Genomic DNA, 14,850 nt, shown 5'->3' with positions numbered 1-14,850 from the left:
TTGTTTTCTGATTGGATGCAGAGCATCGTACGACGAAAATCGGATGCAGGGTGAATCCAGCATATAGCTGGTTCTACATTAGTCGCATCGTAGTGTCGCAAGCGTTGTGGTCCAATCAGAGTAGAGCTAGATTGATGTTGATTGGATCGCAACGCTTACGACATGCTTGCGACAGTACGATGCGACTAATGTAAAACCAGCTTTATGTAGGACATCCGACGTGCATGCGATATCCAATAGGATTTTATATCACGTGCACTATAGATTTTCAGTACTGGCAGTTAATTTTGGAACACAGCCTATATTACTTACTACTAGTGCTTTTCCGCTTTCTGCTTTTCCGTCAAGGTGTGAACGCGCCCTAAAAGTTCAGCCAAAAAGAACAAGCTTTATGAGGCAGATCACGGAAAATGGAACGATATTCGTAAATTCTAAATTATTAATTGATCAAAATGATATTCCTATTTCCTTCCTGAATTAGTACGACGCTACTCTTGAACTTCTTTCGCGTCGCGTCACGACGCGTGATTCGCCCAGTAGAAACATACCATAAAGATTTGTTCGCGTCGCATGCTCCAACATGTTCCAATATGCTCCTACCAGAATTCTTACTCACTCCAACGCGCCTGATAGAGTGAGTAGGAGCTTATAGTAGGAGCATGTTGGAGCTTGAAACGCGACAAACCTCATGCGTCAAATAGGCCACGTGATCAAAATTGACGCTTGATATTCGTCAATTTTTAACACGTGATCTATTTTTGACAGAGCGTCGAGCGTCAGATGAAAAGGCACCGTAATAGAATGTTAATAGAAGAAGAAGAGAATTCGTCATGTTAGTTAAAAAGATAGCACTTCTACATTCCTTCAAGTCCACGTAACGTGTCATCAACGTTTGTACACACGCACTTTTTTGTGACAAATTCGTGTTACTTTTCTACTTTATACGTTACACGTTATCGGCAAAGATCAGCGTTAAAACTGGGCACACACAATCCGTCTTACCTTCGAGGTTAGAACTACATTCTCATCACAACGGGGGCCGAACAATCAGCTATGTCCGTCTCTCAGATGGAAAGTATCCTTTGAGTTTATAATTGTGCACCGAAATTTCTTTGTTGTAAACTTTGTTTTTTTATTAAATTAAATGCAAAATAAATTAATATGGAAGCGTTTTCAAAAGATATGCAAACAAGATTTGATAAAGCTAAAAATTCTAATTTTAGAATTTACTCTTATACATATATTCGTAACAGTTGATGATGTACTTGCAGAATCGGATTATAAGTGATATTCAATCTGATCTTATATTCAAATGATGGTCTTGTCTATATCTGGTCATTTTAAAATTTAACTATTTGACGCCATGATCATAATTTGTTCTTTGTAGCTGAACTTTTTTTTCATGGTTTATCTGTCTTCTTTTCCTCTCTAAATTCGAGAAAAAAGAAAAGCTAAACCATACAGGCAAGAAGTTAAGTTATAAAAAAACAGGCCTTGTGCAGTGTCTTGAAATTGTATTTGATCTTAAATATAAAATTAAGAAAATGGAAGTATTGTAACAAGTTAAACCTGTAACGCTGTTACTTTCTTTATCGTTACTTTGTTATAGTAACGATTTTGCAATAATGAATTTTTATATAATTGTAACAGTAACATCAGGGTTGGAAAGTCAATGAATCTTTATACTTGTAACGAGTTTGAAAACTTACTCGTTACGGAAGAAATTAACTCGGTATTTGTAACTCGTTGCTTTTTAGTCATAACTTGTAACTCATTACTGGTTACAAATTATTTGTTTCAGTAAATAAACTCATAATGGCGCAAGTGTAGTTATCTTTAAAAGTGATTTTCTCAACCTTTATTTATGACTATCATAGTCATAAAAAATTGCCTGCAAAACATCAAATTGTTATTATAAAAAGTAATAGAATAGTAACTCTCCCATTCCCTGAAATCAAACTATTTATAATTAAAATATTTACTGGCTCTATTGAGCCAGTATATATTTACTAGTTCTGTTATTGTATTTTATTTATAATTTATACCAGTTTGTAGACAAAGCAAGTCACAGTAGAAATTTCCTTAATAGCAAAAAATATAGAGAATTTATTTAATTTAAAATTCGCGGTGAAAGAATTGGAAAGAAACTCAAAGAAATGCGAGAAAGAAGAAAAGATAGAGAAGACAAAGATCAAGAAGGCGATACAAAAGGGTAATATGGAGGGTGCTCGCATTCATGCAGAGAATGCAATTCGACAAAAAAATCAAGCCTTGAATTATCTCAGAATGAGCGCCAGAGTGGATGCAGTAGCTAGTAGAGTGCAGACTGCATTGACAACTCGCAAAGTTACTCAATCCATGGCTGGTGTTGTCAAAGCAATGGACGCTGCTATGAAATCAATGAACTTAGAAAAGATTTCTGGACTTATGGATAAATTTGAGAGCCAATTTGAGGATCTGGATGTACAAAGTTCATACATGGAGAATGCTATGTCGCAAACCACAACTACTAACGTACCCCAGAATGATGTAGATACTCTGATGCAGCAAGTTGCAGACGAAGCTGGGTAAGAATCTACTTCTATTTGTTATTTCAAGTTTTTTATAGTTAAGACAAAGAGCTTAAATTCCTGTCTTATATATAATGCAAAGAGGAATTATTTTAAATATTATTACAAAAACTTTTATTACTTTGAACTGTATTTGAAAAAGTTTCATTTATTAGATAGTTATAAAATTACCTGATTTTATTTTTGTGCAGATTGGAATTGAACATGGAACTTCCATCAGGTCAACTTGGCAGTATTGGCACTTCAACAGCAGTAAGCCAGGAACAAGATGAATTAACACAGAGATTAGCACGACTTAGAGAATAATGACGAACTGCTTTAATGTATATTATAATTGAGATGTTTTATAAATTATGTAATATATTTCCAATATTGTTACAATAATTATTGTAATGTCTTATGATAATTAGGGATGCACCGGATCGTAAAATTATCGGATATCCAGGAAGATAATTTTTCGAGTCGGATATTCGATATTTTCCAGATATCCGATCGGATTCCGGGATAATGTCTAAAAAAAAGCTGAGTAAAAGAGGAAAAAAGGAGTAAAACGAAAAAGGGATTGTGAAGGAAAAATAGTGATAATAATTATGATTTTAATAAATTAAAGACAAGAATGTAAGGGAAAGTAGAACTCAGCATAACATTGTTATACTTTGTGCGCAAATATAACAATGGAAAAGTCCATTTTTAATATAAAAGTGTATAATGTCTGTATAATATCCGATTTTAATGTTATCGTCAGAGTTTGATTATCAATAGAGATGATAACTGTAGAGAAAAACATTGTAATTTTGCAGCAATATATAAGATATAGCATTATGAGTATGCATATTTATTTATAGAACACTTATATAATAAAAAATCAATTTAATGATATAAAATTTCAACGGGATATATTTTCGGATATTAATGATATCCAACTATCCGGTCGGATAATAAAAGTGTCAGATAATACCGGATACTTTTCGGATATCCAGTGCATCCTTGATAATAATACGTTTCCAAACTTTAATATAGTATAAGTCTTCAATATACCATAAGTTCTGAAACAATAGGTATAATAAGACTTAAGCCTTAAGAGTTTAATCAATTACAGTTGAAAAGGAGTATAAAAAGAACAGTCGACTGTGACTGGTCAACTTTTTAAGGTTTAAGGCTTACTACACATATTAGTTTTGGAACTTTAGAATAAGACAAAGCAAATAAGAAAGATAAGAAAACATTTTTAGATTTAATAGTTATATGTGGTATACATTAGGCTTTAGTGAGCATATTATATAAAAATGTTATTAGCTACACTGGCTTATAGATTGATGAAGCAGCAAATCCAGACAATTGGTTTATCGATTTCGTATTTTAAAACTTTCGATTTTATAAGATTTTCCATAAAAATTAACTAAAATACATGATTATTTAACATTACTGCTTCTCCTGAAATGTAAAAATAAAACAAAAATAATTGAATGTAAGATTAATTTTAACAATAAACTTATTGCATTTTTTTATTAATGTAATTTGTAATCGCGCGTGAAGTGCAATCTCAGAATGCTTTCACTATAAGAATCAGTTATACATTATGCAAATAGAAAATAAATATTTACTATTCATTAACTCTCTCTTTCAAAGATTATCCTAAAACTAAGATAAAATTTCATGAATAATTTTTGAATCACAGTATTAAATTTAAATGAGAATCAGAAAAGCGATGGAACATAATAATCAAAGACAAAGAAATTTAATATTTTATATTAACTTTTTTTAGTATTAGAAATATCACCATTGAAAAGGACAATGAAATACTTCAAGTTTATCTGTATAAATATGTTCTTATTTAATATTTATAATCTCAAAAAAATAATAGCGTATCGTTTCATTTCATTTTTATTAAAATATCAATTTTTGTAGAAGTAACGGCCAAAAATTAAATTACATGTAATATATATATATATATATACAATATGTGTGTATATATTTACAAAAATAAATAACTGATAATATAGAGATAACAAGTACATATTTAATTATGGAACGCAAATGCATATTTTGTCTTCCTCATGTAAATAATATTGTATCAAATTTGTTAGCATTCGAATTCATTCATAGAGAATCCTAACTTGTGAATACAAAACATACAATATTGTGCGAATCCATGAAAACTAATTAACATAATTAGAAGTAAAATTCCTTGTAACAATAATAATTAAAGTAAAGCAAAACTTGGACAATTAGAAATCGGCGCTTACTCATTCGATCAAGCGTGTGAAGTGAGTAATGCTGGATTCACATTGCATCCGATTTTCATCGTACGCTCTGCATCCAATCAGAAAAAAGAATTCCGATAATACGAAGCAAAATTCATCGGAATCCTGTTTTCTGATTGGTTGTAGAGCATCGTACGACGAAAATCGGATGCAGTGTGAATCTAGCATTAGGCCGGAATCAAACTAGGCATTAAAGATTGAGATTGAAGATTGAAAAATTCAAATTTGACCAATCAAAACAATAGGAGCTAAAATTCCTTTGCCCTCATTGGTCAAATTTCAATCTTCAATCTTCGATCTCAATCTTCAATGCGTAGTCTGATTCCTTAGGCCGGAATCAGATTACGCATTGAAGATTGAAAAATTCAAATTTGACCAATCAAAACGAAAGAAGCTAAAATTTCTTTGTCCTTATTGGTCAAATTTCAATCTTCAACCTCAATCTTCAATGCTTAGTCTGATTCCGGCCTTACACCGTGTTACACTGTATCTCTTGATGGAAAGCTCCCTTAAACAAAAAACAGAATTGTATTAAAGTATATTACATAAAATCTATAAAAAATGCAAACCATAAAAATCAACCCATGGGCTCAAGTGAGCTCTTGCATCTTATTGGCATATTCCGTTAGAACTAAAAATATAGACCAAACAGATACAAGAGCTCATTGAGCGCTCAGTGAGCGGTCGTAGTACTGAATGCACCCAATGATTCGCAGGGTCGTGCAGTAGTTCTGATTTATCGGCTTGATTTACTCGCAGAGTCGATAACGCGCGCACTTCGGAAAACGCACGGAAAGGGACACATTAACAATATATATGAATACAGAATAATAAGAAAAACAATAAAAAAATTAGTTATTTATTGTTTTTCTTATTATTCTATATTCATATGTACTGCTAATGTATCTCTTCCGCGCGTTATCGACCCTGCGAGTAAATCAAGCCGATAAATCAGGACTACTGCACGACCCTGCGAATCATTGGCTACGTTTACACCGTATGCTTAGTCCGCGACCTATACGATAGGTGTCTTTGTTTAACCTACAGGATAAGCAAGGACATCTATTGTATAGGCCGCGACCTAAATGCACGGTGTAAACGTAGCCATTGACGGACAGTGTACATACCGCATACACTGACACACCGCGTACACGTCCGCCGCCATTTGCAATCGCTCGCCATCGCTCGCTAAGGGCCTGCAGCGCACGGCAGGCACGGCACATGCGGTTGCCGTTCCACGCCGTACGCCGTCCGCCCCTCACGAGCCTCGGAGCCTCATTTGTTGAGGTGTTGACGCAGTCTCGCGATGTTGCAGTCGTCAGAACCCGCCGTCCGTTAACCGTCTGTCAAACGCTGCGTGTAGGTGAGTGGTGACAGTGGTGTTACTGGTGATCAAGGCGTGCGTGTATGTGCATGTATGTGCGTGCATGCGTTCGGTTCGGCCCAATCCAGTCCAGTTTGGCCTCATGCTTTGCGTACTTCGTGTGGAGCACGGTGCGTGCGTCGGTGCAGCTCGTGCTGTGTGCGTATTCGTGTGACGCGCGTGCTTGTGCGCGCTGTGCGTGCGGTGCGTTGAGCGCCCGAATCGTTACCCCTCCCTTTTATTCTACTCTTCTCCCCTCTTTCACTCTCTCCGTCCATCTCTTCTCCATATCTCTTTCTTTCTCATCCCTAACCTAACCTAACCTATTCTTCTTTTGCGGCTCGAACGCTCGGCGGATCAGGTCGTGGCGCACGCGACGAATTATTCTAAATCATCGCCAAATAGGATTCCGCATCGGCCATTTGGAGTAACTTATCGGCGCCGTTTCATCGACGGTTAGCGTGCATCGAAAGAAGCCGTCGAATTTTTCCTCCCCTTTCTACTTGCCTTCGCCCTGTTCACCTTCGTGCAGCCATGGCCTCCTCCAACCGTGGCATTCAGATCGGATCCGGTTGGTTCCAGACCAAAATTAATCTTAGACCGCAGCACCGGGGCGTTCATCTAGTCACCGAGGAGATTCTCAGGCAGGTACCTGAGCTCTGCCAGTTTTCCATCGGTCTCTGCCATATCCAAAGTGAGTACTTGACTATCTGATTCTGTACTTGCTTTCATAAGTTAACGGATCAAGTTTTATTTTCAATATTCACGTTTATCGGGATATATACATATATTATGAAAAGGACTGAACAAGATATTTCTCTGTAACGCGATAAACATTAGATTCGTTTTTTTTCCCTATAGTTCTGCATACCTCAGCTAGTTTAGCATTAAACGAGAGCTGGGATCCAGATGTGAGAGATGATATGGAAATGATGCTTAACAAAATAGTTCCTGAAGGTTTGGAGTACAGGCATAGCTGCGAAGGGCCTGATGACATGGTAAGTATAGTGCTTCTGAAAATATTTCTTTTAAAAAGTAATATTGTACTTTCAAAGTTACTACTGTAGGGTACAGCGGGGTAATTTCAATAGCGGAGAAATTTGGATAATAGTAAGCGTTTGCAAGAATTTCAAAAAAAATTGCCACGTTTTATATTTGGGATTAGTAGCAAAGAAGATACTGTAGTCTACATAGTTCATGTAGGTTTGAAAAGATATCTGTGTATCTGGAAAAAAAAAGTCTGTGGAGAGTTTTATACTAAGCAAGATAGATAGAGAATTTTGATGGTTACTGTAGTTTATAAGAATATATCCTGCTTTCTTAAGCTTTTATGAAATCTACATAGAAAGTATGTAAACAGGACCAAATTACGGATGAGTTCAAGTATTTTAATACAAAATTTGGTTTTTGTTATAATTTTAAAATTTCAAATAATGTTATTCAAATTATCTTTTAAGATATCCAAATTGCTCCTCAATTAAGCTTCATTAAAATTGTTGGGGAAGATCAGATAATGGCATTACAGCCTCAAGATTTAAAGATTAATTTTTTATACTTTGGGTAAATATTCCTTAAACATGTGAGTTTCCTGCTACATATTCAAAGTAACGATAAAATTATTTTTCGAGAAATTGTTTAAAATGTTTGAAATTATTCAAATTATCCTGCTTTATCTTAATGAATAAATCTTGTATAGACCAAAATTGTTTGTAGGAAATGTATCTTAAAACTAATTTTATTTTTTCTCTTATTGTGTTGGTAGATATTTTTTAAATAACGATGCATGTTTTGCCAAATTATATAGATTGATTTGGTCCAAAATTTTTGCAGAAGAGAATCGATTCTGTAACATTGATTTATGTATATATATATGGTATATATAAGTATGTATATATTTATACGTATATATTGTACACTCATGAATAAGATGACTAAAAAAAGACGATACTGAATATTTCTAAATGTTTCACAGCCGGCGCATGTGAAGGCTTGTTTCCTGGGCTCATCGTTGAGCATCCCAATCACCGACGGCAAACTGGCACTGGGCACATGGCAGGGCATTTGGTTAGGTGAACACCGCGATCACGCTGGTAGCCGTAAGCTAGTAGTAACATTGACTGGTGTCTTGAGGGATTCGGCGCGCAGTCCCCTGAGCCCAGTTAGCCCTATCGCGTCTACCAGCAGCTAGGACCACTCGCACCCCCGAAGGCGTGGCAAGCGTCAGCCGCGTGCGTCCACCTCAAGCGACTCGAGCTAGCAGCCGCTTTAAGTCCTAGTCAACTTCTAAGAGTACAATCTTTGAGGAGGAATTGAGGAGGAATGAGCCGGATACCTCGCGGACTTACCTATCGCTCGGGGATAACCACCGTCAGTAGCGATCAACCGTGTCCTCGATGTTTCGCGTCAATCGTCGAGTGAACAGACCGGAGATCGTGCATCGTTCATGACTTGTGTGCGCGCGTGTATGTGCTTTAGGATTTTATTTGTGTCTCCGATATTGTTTTGCATGAATATTCTTTTTCAATCATGTGATGATGAGCCATTTGGATTGTCTGTTGCCAAAAGTCGGCAAAAGTTTCCTAGACAGAGGAATCCATGGGACGACCTAAGGTTTTCAACTTGGATGTTATCCTTACAACTCGGCAACTCACATTTTAAGGGAACTTTTTTTAAATGGTCACATTAAGATTTAAAAAAAATTTGCATTTGGCATTTGAAGATACAAAAGGCTAAGATCTTTTAAAGCTGTTTCTATATATTCCGAGAACTTGGAAGCTAAAATCTTTGCAACAACTCAGAATGCTTCCCTCGTTTTTCGTTTATGGCATTTTGTTTAGCTTGTATATTTATCACGTTGGACATTCACAACATACAATAATAATAATAATAATAATAAGAATAAAATAGATGGATATGAAGAGATAGAGAGAACAGAGAGATGAAGAAAAAACTGCCACGGCAGATGCGTGCATTGCACGTGTCTCATGTAAACAAAACGAATTAAACGCGAATATCCAGCACTCTTCCGCTTCGTTCTTGAAGAGAGAAGAAAATAAAAAACGAGAGACACACTCTAAGGAAAGCAATTTGAAAAAAAAGAGAAAGAGAAAGGAAAGAACACACACACAAATTTATGCATTCCGGAAACGCGTCCAATACTCCGAATTTAAGTAGCTTTATTTAGGAAATCTTTTGTATAAACAAAGTTAACGAATATAAGCAGGAATATAAGCAGCCGTGCAAGGACTCACAGTATCCTTTTTTACACTCTGCTATCTTTGAGCTGTCCGAAAATGAGAGACAAAGGAGAGGGATTTCAAAAAAAGCAAAATAAACAAGAGTGAGAGAGTGTAAGGTACGCGTTGCGCACTTTCTAAACCGCTTTAACAATGATTAGGAGCTCTAAATTAATTGCTCGTGAATACTGATGTTTCCATCGTATTGGGGGTGTGTATATGTATATAAGGGGAGAAGGGGCTATGATACTCTTACCTGTGCGCGTTTCCGCTAAAATTATAGGATATGTTATATTTCATGGGCACACATAGCGCGATTATACAGTCCTACGTGAATTATAGCGCATATGCAGAGTGCGCAAAAAATTTAAGTATATAAATATCGCAAGAGAAAAATTGGCGAAAAACTAATGACAAGTCATAACAAGTGATACTTTTTTCCAGTAACAAATTTTTTTAATACACAGCAGTTTAGAAATTTTATCAATCGTGAACTGCAGTAAGAGGCATCTCTATGAATCATGCGTTAAATAATGTTAATGATTGCTAAAAATTATACACTGATACTATCGTACATCTCATTCGACTCTTTAGCAACTTATGATTTGATCAAATTATATATCTATATTCAAAAATTATTACTTGATATTACAAGATTGCATCTACTTAATTCCTTGCAAACTTTTCTGCTAAAGGCATGTTCGAATTTTATAACATTCTGTATAATTAAAACAACATTGCTATGTACTTGAAAAAATCGATTGCATCAACGTCGATCATATTTTCTTTCGTTATACTACAGCTACTATAATATACTGCCCCGTTGAGTTACGAAAAACTCAACTATTTTATTATTTTCCGACATTAAAACATTTGCAAATTGCAAAATTGTTTTGCGTTACGAGATACAATTTATTAAAATATTAAAGACATTTTTAAAATAAAGAATCGGCGCAATTAACTCTCGATTATCAAAAATATCACTTGTTCTAGGGGTTGGAAGTACCTAAGATATCGTTTTTAAAAGATCCAGCACTGCGATGAATTGTAATGTTGGATCGTCGCAAAGATAGCGCGGTTTTAGGAGTCTTTGAATTTTTGGCCTTTGATTTCTTGGAAATGTAAAAAGTTCTAGTCACTTTCAGTCCTCGAGGCTTCGAGTCTTTGAATAAGTATGCATGATTCTTGTGTTTTCTTTTTCGCTCTAAAGGTCATCAGAAAGAAAAAAAACCGAAGGGGTCTTCGCGACGAACCGATACAGAACTACTTACACTTACATGATGTTATTAACTGCTCCTTACTACGAGCTTGCTGCAGCGAACGGGCTGACAGACAGGCAGAACAGACGTTGTCGTTGTTTAGTCGTTAATTCTCAACGTGTATAAGCGTGCAAGAAGAAAAATACGCATCGTCCATTAAATAATTAAAGCTACGGTGTACTTGATACTACAAATGCTTCGAAGCATTTTTTGATTGATCAATCAATAAAATTCTTTCTTCCGATTGGTCAATCAAATGTTTCGAAACATTTGTAGTACCAAGAGGTTTGCACCCTAAATGGACCTATGCTTTATTAACCTCTTTTACACCGAGCATTCGATACGCGTATTAATTAGTAACTTTCTATTAAATTATCTTAATTTTAGCAATATATTTATGATGTACTAAAATTAATACAATATGCATCAAAATGAAAAATTAAATACACATATCATGTATATGTTTACACGCATCGCCGAATTTAAGATAATTCAATAGAAAGATACTACTTGATATCCGTATCAAGTGCACGATGTAAACTAGGTCAATGTAAAGTACGTCTCTTGCTACGGTCCATTTAATGCTATAAGTCAATATAATAATATAATAGTATAAGTGTTGGTCAATCAATAAAATTCTTTCTTTTGATTGGTCAATCAAATGCTTGGAAGCACATTTGTAGCATTAAATGAACCGTACCCTCTATCTATAAAGGTTACATAGTTTAAAAAAACATTATCGGAGCTCAAAATATAATATAATAGCTGCGTTCAGCAAAGTAAACTGTAATCAGTTAGCGCTTAGTGATTCTTTAATACGATTGGTTTTTGCCTTTAGTTCTTCGCTGGATCTAAGTATCAGAAAAAACCCGGATTTAAAAAAAATCAACCTAAAAATGGTTTTTTAGAGTTTTAATGGGTTTTTCCAGATTTAATGCATTTTTATTCTTTATAGTCCTAATAATAATTAACAAAATTCATTATTTAATAGATAATTATATTATGAATTAATTTCAATTTAATTTATTTAATTTTATTTATTGATTAATATAATATACACGCACATATATCTGTATAAGAAGCATTCCATGCCGAATCAACCAGATCAATCTTTAAGCCCGATCATTTTTTATTCAATTCATTTTTTTGACAAAAAATAATTCCATTGTGTATGAGGTCTTAAAATGTTAATTACGTATATATTTTTTATGTCGATCGGCATTTAGGCTGCGCGCGGATTAGTGGAGTAAGCGAAACCAAGCCGAAAATCGGTCGAAATGTGTAAATGAATCCTAGCTCTGATTTATAGGATAAAAACTGTGCCAGTTTGAAATTTTTTAGTTTTGAAAAATACTGGATCTTTAAAAAAAAAACTGGATCTTCAACCCTTGTACGTCGAAAACTTCTATTATTTTGAACGTTCTATCAGCAATCGCGCTTCGTGGCAGTGATTGCTATTATTAAATTTTAATTGGATTTTTGAGTTTTTTAAGTGGGTTTTTTTTTATTAGGTTGGGGTCATTTCGTCAAATCCTGCTAAAAGTGTAGGAATCAATCATATTAAAAAATCACTGAGCGCGCTAATTGATTAGTCTTCTCTGCTGAACGCAACCAATGCAATGTGATGTAATGGTACACTGTCGAGGTTATCGTATGTCGCCCCTTCGAATATACGCAACATGAGGGCATGGGGGAGACGAGGAGAAGACTCATATGCACAAAAGAAAAAATAAAACGCGTTATCTTCGGTCCTCTCTGCTCCTAGTGTGACCTCACAATTGTGACTTTAGGTTCATTCAATAACTAACCAGTTCGTGGGTTAAGACAAGGTGATTAGCGATTTTAATCTGTACACATGCATATTGTAAATAATAACGGTTTGCTGAACTCAAAATGAGGATGCATTCTCGAGATTTTAGAAGATATGTTATATATTCAACGCGATCTGTAGGGAGCCATGGATTTCAAGTTCATAATTTTTATTTAGCTTCTTTTGACCCGTATTTTTAAAATTTTTTATTTCTGCTGTTATATTATATTTCAGAATTTTTTTTGGAGGAAATTATATCCTAGAATCTTCACTGCAATTTCTCGAATCTTTAGAATTTGAAATTATGCTGACTTGAATTTTTGATTTCTAGAATTTCAGGTCTTCGCAAATAATTTAATTAAAATACTATTTTTAATTCTCTTTGTGTAGATAACTCTTGGGAATATCTGGAAATTTTGTTTATAGAATTTTTTGTTTCTCAAGTTCTTTTAAAAAAAAAAAACAGATCCTCCGAAAAGGGCTCCTTCTGACACGTTGTGAAAGCTATAAGAATCACCGATCACTTGTATATGCCAAAAATGGATTTACCATGAAAGAGATAAAAAAAATTCATTTCCAAGCGTAGGCTTCTGCTTGCGCGCAGCGAATGCGGATCTAATTATTGCAACGCATGCAGGCTCCGTCAGTCCCTCTTTGCACTCTTGCGTAAGTAAAAATATTTTCTACCGTTTAGAAATAAAGAACTGTTACAACACAAACGTGTATAGTATGTTTATATACATATGACATTACCAATTGCCGTTTTACGTATAAAATGTTAAGATAAAACTATCCGAAAGTGAAGACCTTAAAACAGGCTTATCCAAAACTTGGCTCGCCAGCTAAACGCGCCCACTTTCTCCATCATTTTGTTGAGCGAGACAGAGAAAGTAAAAAGAATAGAGTTTTGTTCAATGGGGGGGAAGGATTGACTGCTCTGTCCTTTTTTGTTTTCTGTCTTTTTTTAACAAATTACGATGGAGAGGGCGAAAGGTGGAAGTGTTTAGCTTCAAGCTAAATTTTGGGCAGGCTTTAGAAGATATTTTATATTTTACAATAGAATTGGAATAAAATATGATAAAATATCTGCTAAAATATTTACTTTTTGATGATTTTACATTAATATTTTTATATGTATATACAGAATTTTCACCTTATTTCCTAAAAGTCCTACATTTTTAAATATTTTTCTAATCAGGAGACACGGTAATGTTTCAGCGCTAAAAGCACGCGCAATGGAACGAAACGCCTGAAAACTGGACATTGATTTTTTACATTCTTATTTTCAATAGAATTCAAAATTTAATATGAGATAAATGCATAAACAATAGATGAGTATATTTTCACATTATTTTTATAATATATACAAAGTATTCCGAAAAAGTATACCAACCAGAAAAATTTTTTTCTGTATAATATTCAATAAATTAAATATTTTATAAATATACTTTGTATATTTTTTTTTTATATAATTGGATATATTTGTAATATGCTAAAGACATCAAATTCTATAAAAATAAACGAAGTATATTTATTTTATTTAAAAATAAATATTTTTTATTTTAATGTTATATATTTTAAATTGTATTTGCATTTTTATGTAATCTGGATTTAATTTGTTTCTACTCTTAGCGTTATTCAGGATCGTTGTCAACAACGAGGATGTAGCAGATGTCCGATCACTTTGGGGTGCTTGTTTATTGTGAGTCCCCTCTCACATACCTGGAACACATGTCGTCACAATGAAAATCATTTTCATTCATTTATTTTGTATCATCGTCATTGAACTCTAAAGGTGACTCTACAGTCACTAATTACCGTCAGTACTAACAAATACTGACAATATTACTAACCGTGTGTGATTGATATTGATGGATTGATAAAGAATACAATGATCTGCATTTTAATTTCCGAGCATTAATATCACTTTATTAGGATCCATGTCACAGTACGTCACAGTGTAATAGATAATGTACGTAAAACAAAAGTGAAATATATTGCCAATAATACTGATCGTATAAGGTTATAAAAATACTATAAATATTGATGCGTACTGTCAGTATTACTGATTCAATATTACTGATCAATATTATTGATGATGTAGGGTCACTTTTAAAGATTTTGAACATCCTCAGAAAATTTTCTCATCTTTTAATAAACCGTGATGAAACAATTGAGTCAGATTCAATTGACAAATTGTTAAAAATATATCTGTACTGTTACATTTTCATGATATTTTCCGAGAATTATTTTCTCGATATTTCCTGAAATATTTATGGTTTGCTTCTTGAGCATCCTCAGATAACTGACCAATTGATACAATCGCATGTTTAATTGCATCTCCATGA

The 14,850-nt window shown here is 34.2% G+C and overlaps 2 protein-coding genes across 5 annotated transcripts; both read left to right on the top strand.

The window, feature by feature from the left end:
• Positions 1-783: 783 nt before the first annotated feature.
• Positions 784-3,412, top strand: Chmp1 (charged multivesicular body protein 1). Of its 2 annotated transcripts, XM_018459104.1 has the most exons (4): positions 784-1,075; positions 2,102-2,567; positions 2,762-2,893; positions 2,981-3,412. In XM_018459104.1, exons 1-3 carry the CDS (start codon positions 1,054-1,056, stop codon positions 2,874-2,876), a joined length of 603 nt encoding a protein of 200 aa, XP_018314606.1. In that variant the 5' UTR covers positions 784-1,053; the 3' UTR covers positions 2,877-2,893; positions 2,981-3,412. The 2 variants fall into 2 exon arrangements, with proteins under 2 accessions (XP_018314606.1, XP_018314605.1); XM_018459103.1 differs by having other exon boundaries at positions 2,762-3,412.
• A 2,563-nt stretch (positions 3,413-5,975) lies between these two features.
• On the top strand, positions 5,976-10,265 carry LOC108729797 (UPF0047 protein YjbQ). 3 transcript variants are annotated; one of them, XM_018459107.1, is made up of 4 exons: positions 5,976-6,197; positions 6,603-6,891; positions 7,059-7,195; positions 8,170-10,265. In XM_018459107.1, exons 2-4 carry the CDS (start codon positions 6,732-6,734, stop codon positions 8,383-8,385), a joined length of 513 nt encoding a protein of 170 aa, XP_018314609.1. In that variant the 5' UTR covers positions 5,976-6,197; positions 6,603-6,731; the 3' UTR covers positions 8,386-10,265. The 3 variants fall into 3 exon arrangements, with proteins under 3 accessions (XP_018314609.1, XP_018314608.1, XP_018314607.1); XM_018459106.1 differs by having other exon boundaries at positions 6,559-6,891; XM_018459105.1 differs by lacking the exon at positions 5,976-6,197 and having other exon boundaries at positions 6,205-6,891.
• Positions 10,266-14,850: the final 4,585 nt, after the last annotated feature.

This window comes from Mycetomoellerius zeteki, unplaced genomic scaffold (genome assembly GCF_001594055.1).
Source record: "Mycetomoellerius zeteki isolate Tzet28-1 unplaced genomic scaffold, Tzet1.0 scaffold79, whole genome shotgun sequence".
Classification (NCBI taxonomy): Eukaryota; Metazoa; Arthropoda; class Insecta; order Hymenoptera; family Formicidae; genus Mycetomoellerius; species Mycetomoellerius zeteki.
Note: the sequence above shows the minus strand (reverse complement) of the source record. Positions and strands in the feature narration are given on the sequence as shown.